Source organism: Heterocephalus glaber, unplaced genomic scaffold, assembly GCF_053883595.1.
Source record: "Heterocephalus glaber isolate CG9 unplaced genomic scaffold, H.glaber_assembly_v1.0 deba00001687, whole genome shotgun sequence".
NCBI lineage: Eukaryota > Metazoa > Chordata > Mammalia > Rodentia > Bathyergidae > Heterocephalus > Heterocephalus glaber.
Window position 1 is genome coordinate 23,058,799 of NW_028258412.1, and position 20,412 is coordinate 23,079,210.

General features: G+C 52.5%; 2 protein-coding genes and 1 long non-coding RNA gene across 8 annotated transcripts in view; 2 read left to right on the top strand and 1 right to left on the bottom strand.

The window, feature by feature from the left end:
* The first annotated feature begins 1,061 nt into the window (after positions 1 to 1,061).
* Snrnp35 (small nuclear ribonucleoprotein U11/U12 subunit 35) lies at positions 1,062 to 6,125 on the top strand. Of its 2 annotated transcripts, none has more exons than XM_004843954.3 (2): positions 1,062 to 2,047; positions 5,287 to 6,125. In XM_004843954.3, the coding sequence occupies exons 1-2, from the start codon at positions 1,862 to 1,864 to the stop codon at positions 6,028 to 6,030; spliced, it is 930 nt and encodes a 309-aa protein (XP_004844011.3). In that variant the 5' UTR covers positions 1,062 to 1,861; the 3' UTR covers positions 6,031 to 6,125. The 2 variants fall into 2 exon arrangements, with proteins under 2 accessions (XP_004844011.3, XP_021113274.1); XM_021257615.2 differs by lacking the exon at positions 1,062 to 2,047 and adding an exon at positions 2,458 to 2,667.
* Positions 6,126 to 8,488: 2,363 nt separating this feature from the next.
* Positions 8,489 to 20,412, bottom strand: part of Rilpl1 (Rab interacting lysosomal protein like 1) — a 29,625-nt gene continuing 17,701 nt past the window's right edge. The window contains exons 5-9 of one of the 5 annotated variants that reach the window (XM_021257614.2): positions 18,845 to 19,020; positions 17,699 to 17,791; positions 11,961 to 12,048; positions 11,684 to 11,702; positions 8,489 to 9,494 (exon numbers count right to left, since the gene is read on the bottom strand). In XM_021257614.2, coding sequence (XP_021113273.1) covers positions 11,691 to 11,702; positions 11,961 to 12,048; positions 17,699 to 17,791; positions 18,845 to 19,020 — 369 coding nt within the window. In that variant the 3' untranslated portion in view covers positions 8,489 to 9,494; positions 11,684 to 11,690. Of the gene's footprint in view, positions 9,495 to 11,683; positions 11,708 to 11,960; positions 12,049 to 17,698; positions 17,792 to 18,844; positions 19,021 to 20,412 lie in introns of all 5 variants that reach the window. The other 4 variants (XM_087198167.1, XM_004843953.4, XM_004843951.4 and 1 more) reach the window with 4 other exon arrangements.
* LOC147822037 (uncharacterized) lies at positions 16,629 to 18,745 on the top strand. The gene is made up of 2 exons (XR_015446234.1): positions 16,629 to 17,603; positions 18,309 to 18,745. It is a non-coding gene; the product is annotated as an uncharacterized LOC147822037 (long non-coding RNA).

The following is a 20,412-nucleotide window of genomic DNA, read 5'->3' on the forward strand; positions in this document are numbered from 1 at the left end:
GATGTAGGAAACCTGGGAATGGGCCTTTTAGCTCCCTTCCCCTCTTCTTTTTTGTGCCTGGGACTCACAGAGCCCAGGGCCTCATGCTAAGCATGTGTTCTGCTGCTGAGCTGCACCCCAGCTCCAGGTGGCTGTTTTTATTTATTTATTTATTTATTTGGTTTGTTTGTTTTTTGGTGCCGGGGATTGAACTCAGGACCTTGTGCTTGGAAGGCAGGCGAGGTGCCACTGAGCTAAATCCCTGGCCCGGGTGGCTGTTATTTAAAGAAAAAATAAAATTAAGAGGTACTGAGAATGTGGTATAAATGCAAACCTTGCACACTGCTGGGGGGAGGGGAGTGTAAAACAGTGCAGCAGCTAAGGAAAATAGTACAGTAGATCCTCAAAAATTTAAGCATATTGGGGCCAGGGATTTAGCTCAGTGGTTCTGGCCCCTGCCTTGGAAACGCAAGGTCCTGAGTTCGATCCCCGGTAGAAAAAAACCAAAAATTTAACCATATTGCCAGGTGAGGTGGTGCACACCTGTGATCCCAGCACTCAGGAGGATGAGGCAGGAGGATCACTGCCAGATCGAGCCAAACTTGAGCTAAATAGTGAGTTCAAGGCCAGCCTGAACTACATAATGAGACCCTGTCTCAAGAAAACAAAATAGGCCCGGGGATTTAGCTCAGTGGTTCCTCTGCCTGCCTTGCAAGCGCAAGGTCCTGTGTTCGATCCCCAGTACTAAAAAAAAGAACAAAACCCAAAAACAAAAAAACAAAACAAAATGGGGACCAGGGATTTAGCCCAGTGGTACAGCGCCTGCCTTGCAAGTGCATGATCCTGAGTTCAATCCCCTATGCTGCTCAAGGTGACACATGCTTGTAATCACAGCACTCAGGAGGCTGAGGGAAGAAGATAGCTCAGCCTGGGGTACACGATGAGACCCTGTCTAAATAAATAAATAAATAAATAAATAAAAATTTAAGCATAGAGGGGTTATGGGTGTGATTTGGTGATAGATCTGTTGCCTAGCGTACCGAGGCCATGGGTTTGGTCCATCCCTAGCACTGCAAAATGAAAAAACAAAACAAAATTTACACACACAAAACACATCACAATAGAAATATAAAGTGTGATCCATTTTACAAATATTTATGAACTATACAGTTCCTGGTTTTCCCTCTCACATTCAAGTTTTAAATGTGGGCCTTTTTTTCAGGCTGGCCTCCAACTCACTTTGTAGCCTAGGCTGGCCTCGATCTCACCGTGATCCTCCTGACTCAGCCTTGGGCTTTTTAAAAGCATGTATTTTTATTTTTAATTGACACATCATAATTGTACCTATTTATTCAATTTGGGCTTCTAATGGCAAGTATCTTTCAGAATGCTTAAAAATCGTTTGAGGACTTGCAAGACTTTTTGTTTTCAAATTTCTAGAGATTCTGAGTTCATTTCTAGATACTCTGGTCTCTTTGCAGAGCCCAGGAAAGCGTTTTAATAAAATCCCAGAAGATTCTAAAGTGAACACTAAACTAACTTTGAAAGCACTGTTCTGCTTGCATGGGAAGTTAAATTATTAAGTCTGGAAGTCAGGGCCGGGGATTTAGCTCAGTGGTTTCGCCGCCTGCTGCGCAAGCACAAGGACCCGCGTTCGATCCCCGGCACCAAAAAAAAAAGTCTGGAAGTCAAGAAAACTGGGAAACTGTACAAAATGTAACGTTAACCGTTCACATGCCTAAGGGCGCGATGATTACAGTCTCAAGAGTCTAAACTGCGTTCAGCGAACCGCACATTCGATAGTATAGCAACACAACCTTCCGATGTAGCATTTTTTTGTTCTTCATCTAAAACATTACAAAAAATAGAAAGGATATTTTCTATGGGAAACACACGATCCAGATGTTCGATGTATGTAATTGGAGCACTTCAAAGCAAAGAGCAAACCAGCAACTGTGGCGAATCTGCTGCTCCCAACGTGCAGTCCCGTCGAGGCCGCATAAGGAAGCCACCGTCGCTCGGAGCAGCACTCTTGTCTCTTCGGGAAAGGGCGTTTGCCTGCGTTGCAGTGAGTATAAACGACTTGGAGGGAGCTAGGCCCAGGCCTGAGAGAAGGAAGGGGAAAGCCGGTGGCGACGCCAGGCCACTGCCTGTAGGTGCCGCCATGTTGAAGCCTGGCAAAAGGGAGTCCTGGAGTTGTGTTCCGGGAGCAGAGACGAGAGCCAGTAGGAGGGTTAGGGCCTTCCTTCCTGCCCCCATCCAGAAGGCGAGGGCTCGAAAGAGCCGGCGGTCTAGGCGTGCACCCGGGGAGTGGTTACATTCGGAGGTGGGGATGGGGATAGAGTAGTGCAGGCCCCGCCCCGCCCCGCCCCGCCCCGCCCCGCCTCGCCTCGCCTCGCCTCGCCTCGCCTCGCCTCGCCTCGCCCCGCCTCGCCCCGACTCGACTTCCGCCTTTGCTTCCGCGGCGCCACTGCGCATGCTTGGAGGGCTCTGGGTGCCGGCCGGGTCTCGCTTGTGGTTTCGTTTCTCACTTAGGTGGGAAGGTGGAGAAGCCTTCTACCGAAGACCTAGGAAGGAAAGACTTAACAAAAAATTGTATTTGCAGTATAATAACTTACAAAGTACTTGTATAGGTACCATCAGATCTTCACAAAAACCCAGTGAGGTGGCATTTACCAACATTTTACAGTTAAGAATCCTGAAGTTCAATCCAATCCCCTCCCCCCAGTACTGGAAATTGAACTCAGGGCCTTCTCACTGAGCTGCATCCCCAGCCCTTATTTTTTGAGACAGGATCTCACTAAGTCATAATGTGGCTTGGGCTGGGCTGAAATTTGCGGTCCTCCTGCTCAACCTCAAAGTGCTGGGATTACAGATTTCGCCACCACGCCCAACCTGAGGCTCAGAATTTAAAATACTTAAATTTTGCACAAGATAAAATGACTAGGTCTTAAACCTGGTGTCTCCCCGTCTAGCGCTCTTTTTCATTTTCCCCGTTTCCCCGCACTCTTGTCATCGTAGGTTAACTACCCCATCTGCCTCCGCTTCTATCCATCAGCTCTCCACCCCTCACCCCCGCCCCCATAACAATGACCGGAATGTAAAAATCCAGAGATGTTTGTAGGAAACCTCTATTAGTGCTGTAATGGAGGAAGGAGACCAAGGAAGATAATAAAGAGGCAGTGGAGGCTGCTATGTTGTCAGTATTGATAATGAGAGAGAACAAAATCCGTGCTTGTCCCTTGGCAATTCTCTTAGGTTTTTATTTGAAGAAGTGTTTCTTTGTTTTTTGAGACAAAGTCTCATTTTGTAGCCCAGGCTGGCCTCAAACTTGCAGCAATCCTGCCTCAGCCTCCTGTGCACCACCATGCCTAGCTACTTTTCTCTTTCTTTTTGGCCCTGAGGATTGAATCCTGGTGGGTTTTCTTTGTCCCTGTCTTCGAACCCATCCACTTTATTAAGGCCATCTGAGGAGATGATTAGGAACCGCACAACTCCTGGTTCTTAGCTCTAGGACTTGGGCTAAAAGGCAGTGTTTTTGTGTCCAGTCTTCCTGATCTGAAAGGACAGGAATAGCGGTGTCTGAGCCTGGTACTGCCTGGCAGTAAGAGGAGTTAAGAGCTCAGTGCGACTCCTGGCACCTGGCTGGTGTTCGGGGGAAAGCCAGCTGTAGTTATTGGAGTATTTGGCAGCCCTGTGATGGGGTGGGGAGTAAGATTAGACACCAAGGTCTTCAGGCCTGGTACAAAGGGATCTCTTTCTACTTTCTACCCTTTTTCTACTCTGTTTTCTATTCATTTTCTAGTCTTTCTACTGTCTTTGTAGAGTATACCAGAATAGGTAGGGAGAGACCGAAATAACAGTGCTCTCTTGCTCACTGTTCCTCCCTCTCTCCCTCTCCCCACATTGAGAAATTCCAGCCATGAGTGAGAAAAGTCACCAAATGAATTAGAACCATAGCCCAGATGGGGACTGAAATTGTCTTTTTTTTTTTTGGCTTTTCAAGACAGGGTCTCACTATGTAGTTCAGGCTGGTTTTGAACTCACTATGCAGCCCAGGCTGGCTTGGGCTCACAGCACTCCTCCTGTCTCAGCCTCCTGAGTTCTGGGATTATAGGCATTCACCACCACCCCTGGCTTGAATTTGTCTCACATTTTCTTCTGTTCCCCCTGCTGATACGGACACTGGAGAGGAAACTTCTCCAGAGGTGAAGTTTATGACAACACACATCCATTGTCTTCCTTTTAAAATTTGGTTGTAGGCAGTGTGATGCCCTGCTTCTCGATTTCTCATCAAGTCCTTTTTTTCTGATCTGGACAGATGGTTCTGTGAATTTTGGTGGGAGCTGGTTTGGTTCCCTTGTATTATCAGGAAGTGGCCTGAGACCCGGAGACACCAAACTGAGGGGTGTTTACTGTGTGCTGGGCCAAACTCCACGGGCTCAGCCAGCTGCGGCAGACAGATTTCTTCCTGGGGAGGACATTTAGAGAATAGGAGCTATACTGTGTAGTTTGAAAATAAATTTTGTAGGGGCCAGGGATTTAGCTCAGTGGCACCGCACCTGCCTTGCAACCACAAAGGACCTGAGTTCGATTCCCAGTACAAAACAAAAAAACCTAAATTTTGTAAGCCAGGTAAGGTGGGGTTCGCTTGTAATCCTAGCATTCAGGAAGTTGAGGGAGGAGGATTGCTAAGAGTTTGGTTTGTTTTTTTTTTTTGGTACCTTGGATCGAACTCAGGACCTTGTGCTTTCGAGGCAGGCGGCAGAACCACTGAGCTAAATCCCTGGCCCTGGATGGCTATGAGTTTGAGGACAGCCTGAACTATGTAGCTAACCCCCTCTTAAAAAAACTATTATTATGTACCATCTAGAATCTGTTTCAGAGGAGTCTGGGGGTCATTCTGCCCATGTGAGTGCTGGTCCGAGTTGGAGCCAGGTGAGGGGCCCAGGGAGAGCTTTTATCCTGAGCTCCACACTGGCAGGCGTTTGACAGTCTGGTGGTAGAGATCTGCATTTGATCGAATGATTTTTCTGCAGGGCTGTGCATGGCTTGCACAGCGCCCGCAGTCCCGGACCCTCCTACAGGGTGTCCTCGATCCACGTGCCTGGATCCACTGTCACAGTGCAGTCGGCAGCGTCCTAAGGATGAGACTCGTGCCCCGTCGGGGCGTGGAGGGGTCGGGGAGTCTCAGCCCCGACACGGACGGACGCCACCTGCCGCTCTTAGCGGCCAGCGCACGGTGAGGGCGGAGGGCGGATGGGGACTCGGGACTGCGCCACACAGCCTGGGCCCTGTCCCTCCTAGGTCATGAACGACTGGATCCCCATCGCCAAGGAGTACGACCCGCTGAAGGCCGGCAGCATCGACGGCACCGATGAGGACCCCCACGACCGCGCCGTGTGGAGGGCGATGCTGGCACGCTACGTCCCCAACAAGGGCGTCACCGGGGACCCCCTCCTCACCCTGTTCGTGGCCAGGCTAAACCTACAGACCAAAGAAGACAAACTGAGGGAAGTCTTTTCCCGCTACGGGGACATCCGGCGGCTGCGGCTGGTGAGGGACCTGGTGACCGGCTTCTCCAAGGGCTACGCCTTCATCGAGTACAAGGAGGAGCGCGCGCTGCTCAAGGCCTACCGCGACGCCGACGGCCTGGTCGTGGACCAGCACGAGGTCTTCGTGGACTACGAGCTGGAGCGCACGCTGCGCGGCTGGATCCCCCGGCGGCTGGGCGGCGGGCTGGGCGGCAAGAAGGAGTCGGGGCAGCTGAGGTTTGGGGGCCGGGACCGGCCCTTCCGGAAGCCTATTAACCTGCCGGTGGTGAAAAACGACCTCTACAGGGAGGGCAGGAGGGAAAGGAGGGAGCGGTCACGTTCCCGCGAGAGACACTGGGACTTCAGGACACGCGATCGGGACCACGACAGGGGGCGGGAGAAGAGGTGGCAAGAAAGGGAGCTGGCCAGGGCGTGGCCTGACAGCGACTGGGACCGAGAGAGGGACCTCCGAGAAGACAGGCTCAAGGGGTGGGAGAAGAGGGACCGGAGCAAGTAGAGGCTAAGGGCGCCCCAGGAGGGGGTGCAACGGAGGAAAACTGTCCTGTGCACAGCATGCGTCTGGTGCATCAATAAAACTTGCTGATGATGGGATCTGGGTAGTTTTCCTTCCGATACGGAACCAAGCGTCAAACTGGTGTTTGGTACCAGGGATCGAACTCAGGACCTTGTGCTTGCGAGCCAGGCGGCCACACCATTGAGATAAATCCCTGGCCTGTTTTGAGATAAGATCTCGCTGTATAGTTCAGGGTGGCCTTGAACTCACTATGTAGTCCAGGCTGACTTCAAAACCAGTGCAGCAGGGGATGCACCACCAGGCCCACCCTGGTCCTTTTCAGTATTGGGGCTTGAATCCAGTGGTGCTCTGCCACTGAGCTACATCCCCAGCACCACCACCCCTTTTTGTTTTTTTGCGGTACCAGGGATCAAACTCAGGACCTTGCCCTTGCAAGGCAGGTGCAGTGCCACTGAGCTAAATCCCTGGTCCTACCATTGATGGTTTTAAGCTGTGTGGTTTTTTTTTTTTGTACTGGGGATCGAAGCTGTGTGTTTTTACGAGGTAGTTTTTGCAGTGCTGGGGCAGAACCCAAGGCCTCAGACATGCTAGGGCATCATATCGCCAAGCTACATCCCCCGCTGACCCATGTTATTAACAGGATCGGTGGCAGTTTAGTTCTGGGCATGTGTTCAGGAGGGCTGCTGTGAGGAGCCACCATTCTGATTTCATTGAGCAGAAGAGAGTATGTCCTGATTTTCTCCCATGGACTTGAGATGATTTTGAGTGTGGCCAAAGGAGGTGATGGGGCCCAAACCTCACTGCTCCATAACTCCTGGACCCTCAGCAGGTCGGAGTGAGGGTTTTCTTTCTCATTTTCACACCTGCAGCCCCAGGGCTTCCTGAACTGCAATAAACATGTGTACAGAGTAAATCCAACCAGCTCCAGAGACCAAGCTGCAGGTCAGCTGGCAGCTTCTCCCCCGAAACTGCAGCTTCGCTCTGAAATGCTAACTCCTCTGCTTTAAGGCAAGGGGCTGTGATCCCAGGTGTCTTCCAGGCTTTAGCAAAAGTGGGACCAGAATGAGGTGAAGTGGGGACGGTGGAAATCAGGGAGAACTGCAGCTCGTGCTGAGGGGTCCAGGTTTCTCTTTCTGATGATCTGGGCTCTGGTTTGCTTCAAAGCTGGATCTATTGGCCTTAATTTCTGAGTTAAATACCGTACTATTCCCTTTAATTTTTCAAAATAGTGACAGTTAGCTTTTTTTTTTTTTTTTTTGGTACCGGGGATCAAACTTGGGTCCTTGTACTTGTGAGGCAGGTGGCAGAACCACTGAGCTAAATCCCTGGCCCATTTTTTTTTTCTTTTAATCAATGACTGTAGTTTTGAAAGTTAAGATTCCTTGAATACAAGATTTCTCATGGGTCGGGGATCTTGCTTAGTGTTTCCGCCGCCTGCCTCACAAGCGCAATGACTCGAGTTCATCCCCAATACCAAAAAAAAAAAAGATTTCTCATGAAACAAAAACAAGTTAGTGTCAAGACTCACACTGTTTTATTCCTAGTGTTTAGTTTTGTTTTGCTTTTGTACTAGAGATTGAATTGGGGACTTTGCACTGAACTATATCCTCAGCCATTTTAATTTTTAAATTTTTTTTTTTTGAGACAGGTCTCTAGATGTAGTTCAGACTGGCCTTGAACTCATATGTGGCCTAGGCTGGCCTCAATCTTGCAGCAATCCTGCTTCAGCCTCCCGAATGCTGGGATTACAGGTGTGTACCACCATGCCCAGCTATTTTAAAATTTTTTATCTTGAGGCAAGACCTCACTGGGTTGCTAAATCGCCCAGGCTGGCCTTAAACTTGTGATCCTCATTAACTGAGATTACAGGTGTGTACCACCATGCCCTGCTACTTCTGTATTCTTTGAAACTAAACTTCCTTGTATGAGAATACATTCTGAGAGCCCTAATGCACAGTGCAGTTTGAGAACCTATGAGAATACATTCTGAGAGCCCTAATGCACAGTGCAGTTTGAGAACCGAAGCTCTCTCTCAGCCGATCATTTCCCAGCCATCTAGAAAGTCTCCTTTTAGGGCCTGCAAATCCACCTGACCCCTGGGTCAGACGTCCTTGAGTGCCCTTTGCAAGTACCACCTCTCCAGAGCCAGGGCCACCCGGCCCTGTGCCCTGGAGCTCTGTGGGTGGGGCGGAAGAACGTGAGCAAGCCCCCAACTCCCAGGTGCAGGCTGGGCAGCTGGCTGAGTTGCCAAGCTGCAGGGTCCCTGCCATCTGTCACCAGCCCCTTCCTCCACTCTCTCCCTCCCCCGCCCATCCCACAAGGCTGAGCCTCCCACGGCCCCTCCCAATCTGCTTGGAGACATTTGTTTTCTTTGCAAGAGAACCATTTACATGGGAAAACAAAAGATGCTAGGAAAAAGAATGCACACCAGACACGCTGCTTATCCTTAGCAACTTTGTTTGGTTAGTACTGCAAAAGTCACAGCAGGTTCCAAGGCACACTGCCCTCCACGCAGCCACACGCTCCAGGCCTGGCCGGGAACAAGTGCTGCTCTTGCAGATATCCCCTGGGAGGGCTGTCATTTCATGTCCTGTGCTTCACATCTCAGTGGGGACAGGTCAGCCTTTGACTTCAGAGCCCGGCCATCCAGTTGATATATCCTATCCAATCTGCAATCATCACAATTTTTTTTCTGTTTTTTAAAATTATTTTTTGGCACTGGGGATCAAACTCAGGACCTTGCACTTGCCAGGCAGGTGTGGCACCACTGAGTTAAATCCCTGGCCCTACAATTTTTCTTTTGAGGCAGTCTTACTATCGGGTTTGGGCTGGCCTCAAACTCACAATCCTCCTGCCTCAGCCTCCTGAATACTGAGATCACAGAAGTGCGCCACTGCGCATGCCATATCACAATTTCATGATAATAAAAAGCTACCCTTCCTCTGCCTCCCATGGAAGTACAACAGGTGATAATAAAATCTCTACACCTAGAGTTTGATCCAGGCAATCAAACAGCAATTACAGTGATAAGTGATGTGTTTGTCTTGAGAAGCTTGTTAATGAAGTTAGCTCACAAATCTGGCCTCAGTCAGTGGGATTATTAAATATATATCCTAAGGGTCAGAGTCATCTATTAGAAACGGTGATAGCCCTGGGTATAAATACACATTTCTGTAGAGTTTGGCATCAGTGTTTCACGTCCATCCACAGAGCACAGCGTCCTTTGAGGGGCCAGTTTGGAGTGTGTGAGGCAGAACCCCCAGGTGCACTCAGTCCAGGTGGCGGCGGCCGAGGGCTGAGGTCACAGGTGCTGCAGGGCCTCCTGTCCCTGCTCCGTGTACCCGTCATCGCGGTGGGTGTTTGCCCACTGGCCGAAGGACTCGTGGATGTGCACGTTTCTCTGCATGTTGGCCAGCCGCTTCTTATCTCGGGAGAAGAAGCTAAACCTTTGGGAAGGGAAAGGAAAAGACAGACATGAGCGCTGACCCTGTGCTGGGCATTTGTTTGCAACACCAGGGACAGACAGCAGGCAGCACGGGAGGGAGCGGCCACTCAGGTGTGGGAAATGGTGCGGTCAGAGGTGCCCAAAAAGAGCCAGGGACTTCTGCAGTTGTCAGCCTCAGAACTCCGTGGTCACACGCTAGAGCAGGGCAGGGTGTGTGGGCTCCCCCACCTTGGCCACTCCCGAGGGTCCTGCCTGTGCCCCGGGGAGACAGAAAGCCACCGGAAATAGGGCATGAGTTTCTTTTATTTTTCGGTACTGGGACTGAACCCCCTGCTAGGCAGGTGCTTTGCCATGGAGCACAGCCCGGGACTCTCTAACTCCCTAATGCTGAGAGAAACGCTTGAAAGCAGTGTGGGATGTAAGGTTCTCACGGAAGCCAAGAGGATCCCTGACTGATGTAATGTCCGTCAGGAACCTGCAGGAAGCGCATCATGGGCCGCCACGGGCCATGTGTCATGGATTATTATCACTTAGGATGAAGCTACTGTGGATAGCAAGACAAAAAATGTAATAACTAAATCACGCTAGAGTTCTCCAACTGGAGAACTCGAGAAAGTGGGTGGATGAGACGTGCAGATAGGAGTCTGGACTTCCAAAACTAGATTTAATGGTGAAGCCTCTAGGGTTTACTGCTGTGACCAGTTACACAGTAAAAGCTGATACAGACCAAAACTGTTTCTCCCTTGCTTTTTTTCCTTTGGCGGTGCTGGGGATAGAACCTGGACCCTACACATGCTAGGCAGGGGTTCTACCACTGAGCTACATCCCAGGCCTTATGAGGTATTTGTTTATTTTGAGTCAGGATCTCACTGTGTAGTAAAGTGTGACCTTTCACTAAAGGGTGATCCTCCTGCCTCAGCCTCCCGAGTACTGGGATCACAGGTGTGCACCACCAGACCTGGCTCCTACTACATGGTTTTTTTGTTTTTTGGTACTGGGGATCGAACTCGGGTCCTTGCGGTTTTGAGGCAGGCAGTGGAACCACTGAGCTAAATCCTCGGCCCTATGCCACAGGTTTTGTTTTTTCCACTTGTTTTTTTTATATATATATTTATTTATTTATTGGTACCAGGGATCAAACTCGGGTTCTTGCACTTGCGAGGCAGGCAGCAGAACCACTGAGCTCAATCCCTGGCCCTGTCCATGTGTTTTGAAACTGCTATGAGTACTGCACATTGATCAGAGTGAACCAGCAGATCCCTCAAAGATAAAGAGAAATCACGAGAAGAGACCTTACAAAGAAGCCCATTTGGGGCCAGGGATTCGCCTGCTACACAAGCTCAAGGACCTGAGTTCGATCCCTGGTACCAAAAAAACAAAACAAAAAAGGCCATTCAAAACAAAGTCGGCTTCCAGACCATGTAAACAGAGACTTGAGCCTGGCCATGAACTTGAGTTCCCATCCCTGAGGACCTCCTGAAAGCTCTTTCTAAGCTGCCAAATCTCCTTCAACACTACCAGGCTCGGCTAAGATTCCTTCTGTTGTCACCAAGTTCTTACTCTTCAATTTCGGTTTCCGAACTTGGCAAGAGAGCTAAAAGAACAGCTCTCTTGTGTTTCCTGGGGACAAGAGTTGAAAGGAAGCCACGGAGACACCTGATCTTTACATGAACTATTCTTGCTTCTGTCTCTTCACCTGTTCTTTAGTGAGGTGGCCTATGGAGGTGTTTTCATCACATCTGGGTGGAAAGGATTTTACTCTTCTGTGCTTACTGTACCCTATGGTCACTTTCCCCCAGGAATAAAGTGCTCTTTTGTCACGAAGCCGAGAGTGAGTGAATCCAAGGAGATGCTCCCATGCACTGGCTCAGTTCTCTACAGCAGACACGGTGTGAGCTGGGGACAGGCAGGATGTTCCTCCTGGGTTAACTGGGAGTCAGGGCAATCAGCCGGCCACAAAACAGCAGCACCTCTGGGTTATGCTTTCCTGGCTCAGGGAGCGGGAAAGCCATTCTGACTCGGGAGAATCCACCCACTGCTCTCCCCAGCTTTCCCTTTTGCAGCCACATCCAACCAAATGGCTGCCTGGCTGGGCCTTGGCAGACAAAGCAGTTTTAGAAAGCTCTGGCATGAAGATCCAAACACCAGGTTAGTGCCACTCGGGGACAGCAGTGGGTGCTGATTACTGACCCGTCACTTAAAGGAGCTTCTTTACTGGACCATGGGCAAGGTGGTTTAGAACAGAAACAGAAGAGACAAAAAGAATTATTGGTGACAGAGCCAAGAACCTCAACTCGTGCAGTTCGAGTGCAGTGAATTCCCACTCGACACCCACTTCAGACGCCAGCACGCAGGCAATGGCCATGCAGCTCGAGGGAAAAGGAGCCAGGCGCCCCGCCCCCAAGGGAGCCGCAGAGACATTGCGGGGGCACAGCGCAAACAGAACCCAAATACACGCAGTGCCTACGAGGGGAATGAGTCGTCGCACAGGCTGCAGCGTGGGGTCATCGAGCAGCAGTCCTGCTGCCACCATGGGCATAATGGCTGTAAAGATCCTGGTTAGAGAGGTAGACAGACAGAAGATAAAAGGAGGCAGGACAGATGCCGGCTCCATGGCCATTCAGGCAAAGGGTCTGCCGCTGGGCTGCGACACAGGCCCTACTGCGTCCCCTCCCCACAGATCCTGGTTAAATCCCAATCCCAGTGGCTCAGGACACCACCTGTAGACACAGGTCCTTCCAGGTGGGCCCTGTGGGGAAGAGGGCGGCTCCAGGCCAGCAGAAGGGGGAATGTGGACAGGGACATGCGGCCAAGGGGAGTGCCACGTGCTGTGCAGTGACAGCGGTGGACACCGGTGATGCTTCTACGAGGTCAAAAGTCATCAGGAAAACAAGAGGCCTCAGCGGGTTCTCCCTCTCGGGACTGACCCTGCTCACCCTGCCACTGACAGTGGGGGCGTCTGGGGCACTGTTACAGCTGTCTGGGGACACAGGCTGTGTGACAGCCACCGAAGAAACTCAGCAGCCCTTGGCAGCCGGAAATGGCCTGGGTCCAGGGGAGAGGAGTTGGATGCACTTTGGGATTTGTGGGAAACCCCTTTCACTGCCAACACTGCCCTGAGGCAGACATTCCACATCCTCACAGCAGCCAGGGGACAGCCAGGAGTGGATGTGGTTAAAACACAGGCTGGCACCTGAGGAGGCCTGGTCCTGCCCCTCTGGATAGGTCGCAGCTATCAATGGCAATGAAGATGAGACTCCAACCAGGCTGCCAGAGCTTATTTTGAAAATCATTATTATTATTATTATTATTATTTTTGAGATAGGGACTTGCTATGTATCCCAGGCTGGCCTCAAACTCATGGTGATCCTCCTGCCTCAGCCTCCTGATTGCTAGCATTACAGACATGCACCACCATACCCAGCTTTATTTTTTTCAGATGGGGTCTTGCTATGTATCCCAGGCTGGCCTCAAACTCATGGTGATCCTCCTGCCTCAGCCTCTGGAGTGCTGGGATTATAGGTGTGTGCCACCACACTCAGCAGTTATGATTGGGTTTTTTTTTGGTTTTTTTTTTTTGGTACCAGGGATCTAACTCGGGACCTTGCGCTTTTGAGGCAGGTGGCGGCAACACTGAGCTAAATCCCCCGACCAGTTATGATTGTTTGTAAACGGGACTGGAAAAAGCTGTAAAATAATCCCTGCCAATGTGGGGGTTCGCTGAAGGGATGGCACCTGACACCCTTCACACAGGAGCTGGGAACGGCAGACCACCTGGATGCTGACCGTGGGGACGGGGTACCTTCTGCTAAAGGAATGGGCCTAGCCCCAAGAGGCCGGGCTGCCCAGCACAGGTGGCTTTCTGGGGGCTCCCAGCCACACTGCCGTGTACGCACTTTTGCCAGGAACCAAACAGGGAACACCCAAAGACAGTCACTGCATGGCAGGCAGCCCCAGTCACCAAGCAGGAGAGATGTCTGTCCACCCGGGAACGCTGGGTTTTATGTGGGGCCCATCGGGGGCCGGGCATCTGTCCAGGTGCTGGGGTCACCTGTAGGGGCCTGGCCAACCTACTGTCTGTGTCTTACTATTCCAGGCCCCACCTGGCAGAAGCCGCTGCCTCTAGCGGGACAGCCTTTCCCAGGCACTTTGGCCAAGTCTATCTAGGTCTTGGATGTCAGGCAGCGGTTTCGACTCCTCCCTCTCCACTGAGTATTTCTGGAAGACTCAAACCAAGTGCACAGGGTGGCATTTTGGGTGGTGAGATGGGCGGCTGGGAAGAAGCTATTTCCAGCTGAAGCAAGGAGGGCTGGTGGGTGGGAGGACAAGGACAGGATGCACTGTCACTGCCACTGTTGGAGACCGGGTGGCCGCCCACTCCGAGGCTGGCCTTTCCGGTGTGGAAGGCCTCTCGGGGCCCAAGCTTCGCTGCTCTCCTCACCCCAGCTGCTGTCTGTGTCCGTCCACACGCACGCACACACACACACACACACGCACGCACACACACGCACACGACTGGTGGAAGCCACTGGGTGAACAGGGGACCACAACCGAGGTGGGGATCGCACACAGGGGGTGCTGGTGCCTGGTGTTCGTGGGGGACCAGGCTGAAGTCACCAGACGCCCATGTGACCTCCCTGGGCAGTGCCAGCATGTCTCTCTGGCCGGCTGGTGACAGCTGGGTCACGAGCTATTCCTGGACCACCTTCAGGCCGCTGTTTTGACTGGCACCAGGAGTCTCTGGTTTCCTGTTGTGTTCAGCCCAGAAATATCCAGTCTGACCTCTCTGACTTGGCCACTTGAGAGATAAGGGAGCCGGGCAGTCGGCCCAGGACTGGGGACTTGGGGAAGTGGGTGAGAGAGGGAGGCCGTGGAAAGGAGTTATGCAGACAAAAAGCCCAGTTTCCAGAGCCTGACTTGCGCCTCCTGATGGCACGATCTGAGTAGAACCAGGTGCGGTGGCACATGCCTGTAACCTCAACACTCAGGAGGCTGAGGCAAGAGGGTCGCCCTGAGTTCTAGGCCAGCCCGGGCTACACAGTAAGACCCTGTCTCAAAACAAAAAAAACCAAACATAAGCGGGCCTCAGTTTCCTCATCTGAGAAGGAGATATGTGTGCCAACTGTGCTTCTCTGGCTGGAAGATCCCTCAGTCAAGTGCTCGGAGCTGGCAAAGCCCCTTCATACTTCCCTGGTGGTTCTGACTCCACTGTTGGGGACACAGGGTGAGCTGGACAGGGGCAGGGAGCCCAGGTACTGAACAGGCCGTGTGACCAACACTGCCCAAGCCTAGGACACAGAGACCAGAGCGACCTTGTGGGCGCTAGGAGGGGAGGTGCAGAGGCCTAGGGTCCCCCCAGGAACGGCCCCAGGGAACGTGAGTCGCCCCGGCTCCTCCTGGCTTCAGCTCTCAGCCACAGCCCCCAGTCAGCGCTGAGGAGCACAAAGGCGACCAGTGTCCTTTGGTGCTGCTCAAAAGCCTTCTGTGGCTGTTGGCTCCCCCAGCTCTCCCCTAGGAGGCAGGGCTGCAACAGGACAGGCCACCTGCGCCCTGTGACAAGAGGCTCTGTCTTGCTGGGTTTCTTTCTTTTTCTTTGGTGCTATCTTCTGTCCACCTCTTCTGGGCACTACAATTATAGTTGCTTCCCTGCCAGGCTCAGAGCACAATTTTTATTTATTCATTTATTTTTGAATGCTTTTTTTTTTTTTTTGGTACCAGGGATCGAACTTGGGACCTTGCGCTTGAGAGGCAGGTGGTGGAACCACTGAGCTAAATACCTGGCCCAATTCATTTATTTTTGAGACAGGGTCTTGCTATGTAGTTTAGGCTGGTCTTGAACTCACTATTAGCCCAAGCTGGCCTCAAGCTTGGTTAACCCTTCTGCCTCAGCCTCCTGAGTGCTGGGATTACAGGAGTGCATCACCACGCCCAGATGCACAGCACCAATTCTTGCTGAGTGACCACAGGACAGGAGAGGAGGGCTCCAAAAGGAACCATCTAGGAAGGACAGGCAGCACTGCAACTTATATAGGAGTCGGCCTCACGGGAAGGTTTGTTGGGTAATTCTGGTAACTTTCCTCTGGACTTTGCCCGATTTGAGGTGGGCCAAAGCCAACACTTAATTACCTGCTTAGGGAAGGGGGCTTCAGTAGCAAATTAAAAAGAAGGAATCCTTAGAATGCACATGCCAGCGTGGGCACGAGAGGCTCTGTAAATGGGGACACTTCCCGGGCAGGTGCTGGACCCAGATGAGGAGCTGAAGGCAGCAGAATGCTAGTCTGTGTCTGAGTTCATGAAAGTTCTCGAAACTTCCCCAGGAGAAGGGGTAAACCCATGGCTATGGCTGACGGGGCAGGCAAGGCTGAGTCTGCTCACCTTGACACATGAGGGCCAGCCTGTATGTTACAGAGCCTGGAGCAGCCCAAATGGAGAGAATGCTGTCCTAGGCACTGAGCAAGGCTGAAGGGGTTCCCCACCACGAGGGAAGCCACAGGCACAGCCCTACTGTTGTCTCACTTTACTCCTCTTTGGGGACCCATCCTCATTTCTGCTCTATGCAAATTGAATGGAGTTAAGACACTCTAAGCTTCGGGGAGGAGACGGGAAACAGACCTGCCAATGTGCTGCCCTACCATTGATTTAGGGATGGTCATGTGACCCAGCAAGAGCCAATGAGACTTGACAGAGCTGATGGCCACCATATTGCGGTTCTGAGTCCCCGGAACTTAACTGAGACTGGAGTCCACAGCCAGGACACAAAGTCAAAGGCAGAGAAAATGAGGCCTAGATCCAGTGAGCCTGAAGCTGAAACAACCTGCAACTTTGTGGTTACTTATCTAAGTTCCTTTTCTTCAGCTCCTTGACTTTTTTTTTTTTGGTACTGGGGATTGAACTCAGGTCCTTACACTTGCGAGGCAGGTGGTAGAACCACTGAGCTAAATCCCCTGCCCAGCTCCTTGACTTTTGATTGGACATGGAAAATCACTAACTAATCCATGATCAAAATAGTGTTGGAATCAAAGAAAGCTCTTCTGGGTCCATGCTTCATCCTTAGGAAATATTTACCCCTAGCTAGAATACGGGGTGTGGGGTGTCCAGCAGGGACCTAGAACGAAGCTAATATGCAATGTACAGTTCACAGAAAGCTTGGACAGCAGCTGCACGTGGACCCCAACACTCCAGGAGGCTGTCACCCCGTCACCCCTTCTATCGACACCAGGGCCCGAATTTGAACGAATTTTGAATCCTGTTCCACGCGGAGGGTCCACCTGTTACACAGCTGCACATGCTTTGCACTTGGCCACCCATAAGCTGGGAACCAGGCAAGACTTCTTGGATGCAACAGGATTCTAAAAGGGGAGGTGTGTGGGTCACCCCTACTTCCTCTCCCCCTGCACCCCAACCCACACCACCTGCTCTCACGAAGCTTCTGCTGAGTTTGGGGGAAGAGGACCTAGTCCCTGCGCAGTCAGCCAAGGGTGGAGCCTGGGGCCCGGAGAGACCACAGCGATGTGCCTCAGTTTCCTTTAGAGGACTGGTCGAGATGACCTGCAGGTCAGGACCTGGGACAGGGTTCTTAGCTCCCTAACCGGACCAGAGGTGTGAAGCCTTTAGGAGTCCACGAACCTCCTGAAATGGCATACAGAATTTCACGTCTCTTTTTTCCCCCAAGGACAAGGGCTCTAAATGTTCATCAGAATCCCAAAGGGATCTGATGATATCAAGGAGCACTGCAGCAGCTTAAAATCTTTGGGAAGCCTCTGGGTGCTGTCTCTGTTGTTCTCCCGGGACGACCAGCGCCCGTCACGCATGTATCAGGCACCAATGGACACTGAGTAGCTACAGAGGGCTGGGTGGGTTCGTCATCACTGAAGTGCGTACTGGGGGCGGCCGGGTCACTGAACACACCTCACAGCCAGGGTTTAAGCCCTTCAAACACGAGCCCCCTCCACATACCCCAGCCTTACTCCTGGTCCTCAGAAGCCACTTCCCACCCCACATGACACAGCAAGCAAGCTCTGGAGCATCAGCCACAGGCCCCAGCCTCCTCCTGGCCCCAGGCTCCTCAAACCTCTCCATCCAGAGACCCTGGAAGGAGATCTCCATTCAGGTAAGAGATGAACCCAGAGTCAGGGGCCAGGGGCTGAAGTCGGAGGTGGCATGAGCCCCGGGCAGTCACATATGGGCTGGAAGTGTGTCACTTACAGCCGCTTGATGCCGGACTCCGGCTGTGGGGACAGTCTCGGGTGCGCGACGGGTGTGGGCTCGGGTATTCGGGTCTCCTCTTCTATTTCTTCACTGGAAGGAGTGGAGAGGCATGAGGTAAATGAGTGAGAAGAATCTGTGAGAACTGGAACATTCCAGAAGGGTACTGTGGGAGGGTCCGAGAGGGTCGGTGAGATTAGCGGGCCCAAGAAGATGGTAACAGTGACTGCAGCCCCCGCACCATCTGCCCGAAGGGCTGGCCTCGAACAGAATTGCCCTGAGACGGCTGATCTCCACTGAGTAACCTGGCCTGTCAGCTGGCTGAGAGTGGGAGATCAGAAAGGCACACAACAGGGTGACCGGGTGGTCACCTCCGTGACCTTGAGGACAGCACCTTCCTCTCTGGCGCTCCTCCTCTGCTCAGCTTCCTGGACACCACCTAGCGAGCGCCTCTGCTCCGCCTCACCCTTCTGCCGTGCCATTCCTGCCTTGGAGGCAGGGACCAGGGACCTCACTTCTGGGCCCAGGAGCCAGGATAAGCCTCTCCTTTCAGGGTCGGCTGTGCCAGCAACAAGTGCGGCCCACAATCCTCCCCACTTCCTGTCTGCAGAATGCTTGTCTCACGCCTTTGGACTTCTTCCTCCTGGAGCGAGCTGTCCACCCCTCCTCGTGTCCCCATCGCAGAGGGCACCCTGGCCGGTGAAGAAGGCCTCGCTCCAGTGCCACCTCTGCCCCGAACGCCTGTTTCACCCCTCCCACTCTCGTCCTCCAGTACAGTCAGGGAAGCTCTCCTCCGCGCCAGCGCATTTTGGCCTTGCAGGGCTCACGTGAGGCCTTGCATCTTCTCTGCATCATGTTTCCCGGCTGCAGCAGGGACCACCTGCACTGCACCTGGCCCTCCCCCTGGCTCTCCCCGCCTCAGATAGCTGTGCACCTTCCATGCAGTAAGGAGAACTGAGCAAGGTGAACTGCGAGTGCAAGGCCAACCTGAACTACCTAGCAAGGCCCTGTCTCAAAAAATAAATACAATAAAACGCTGTGGGCCCACATTTCAGCAAGGTGGGGTGAGTCTGTGTGTGGCTTCAGGTACCCGACCAGGACACGGAGGACAGGCTTGTCCTCAGCTGGCAGCCCTGGCCCGCACACCTCTTGTAGTAGGCCAGCTCTTCCTGCAGCAGGAACACCTTGGCCTTGAGCTCGTTCCTCTCATGCAGCACATCCCGCAGCTCCTGCAGCGTGAACCGGGGGCGGCTGGGGTCCTTGGGGTCCAAGGCCACCTTCTCCATGTCATCGGACACGCGCTCCTCTGTGCCCAGCTCTGTCTGCAGGAGGCAGAGATGCTGCTGATGAATTTCTGGCGGCCCCTCCTGCGCCCAGCACCTGCTCGGCATCCCACCTTCCCAAGAGCAGCTTGCCCAGGGCGCTATTTTCAGCACTCGGGGGCGGGCTCTGCTGGAGTTCTGTACGGTTTCCCCCCTCAAGATGGGAGCGGGTGGCCACCTGTTCATTGTCCCTTTCCATAGCCAGCCCTGTTGTCCCCACGCCTCCCCCAGCACCAGGGTTCTGTTACAAACACATTCAGAGGTGTCTAGAGAGAAAAAATGCCACATCTCCAGTGCCACCCCCCTCCTCAACCTGCCCACGTTTCCTTTTCCAACTTCTCCCATAGTCTCACTAAGACCAGTGCTAATCCCACCAAAGCGACTGAGTCGCAGCCTACACTCACTTCTCGGTTCCTCCCAGTCATTTCATGAAATCCTTTGTATTTATGCCTGTATCGGGCCCCCTGGCCAAGCCTTTCCTCCCCAGAGGCTCTTGGCATCTTGCCCTGGAGTCTGGTGGCAGCCTAGGCAGGGGACACACTTAGAAACTTTTTATCAATGCAGCCAAGCATGGTGGGACACGCCTGTCATCCCAGCCCTTGGGAGGCTGAGGCAGGAGGATTGCTGCAAATCTGAGGTCAGCCTGGGCTACACAGTGAGATCCTATCTCAAAAAACTGAAAGGAAAAAGAAGAAATTTTTCATCAATGCAGATGTCACAGATGGATCCCAGCCGGGGATTTAGCTCAATGGTTCTGCCACCTGCCTCACAAGCGCAAGGTCCTGAGTTCAATTCCCGGTACCAAAACAGATGGATCCCAGCTTCAGCTCAGTCACCTGCCTGGACTGAGCCCCAAACCTTGTCTTTCCCCCTTCTTCCAGGTTAGGGAGCCTTGCCTCTTTGAGTTTAGGGCAAAATGTAGCTCACCTAAGCTGACTGCCCTGTCCTCCTTCACGGGCACAGCTCAGTGGCATGCAGTAGGTTCATGAGGTTGTGCAGCTCCCCATCTAGTCCAGAACATTCTCTCTACCCCAGGAGGAAATGCCTCGCTCACCAAGCACTCACCGGTGCAAACTGCCGCCGGCTGTCCACTCTGTGGCTCTGCCTATCCGGGACATTTCCCAGCAATACATGGTCTTTTGGGTCCTACCTGGCACTCAGCGTCGGGTTTCCCAGCTCATCCATGTTGCAGCAAAATTTGCCTCCATTTATAAAAGAAATCGTTTTTTTGGTACCAGGGATTGAACTTGGGTCCTTGCACTTGCAAGGCAGGTGCAGAACCACTGAGCTAAATCCCTGGGCCCCCCAAAATTTTCTTTGAGACAAGCTCTTGCTATGTAACCCAGATGGCCTCAAAATCAAAACCCTCCTGTCTCAGCCTCCCAAGTGGTG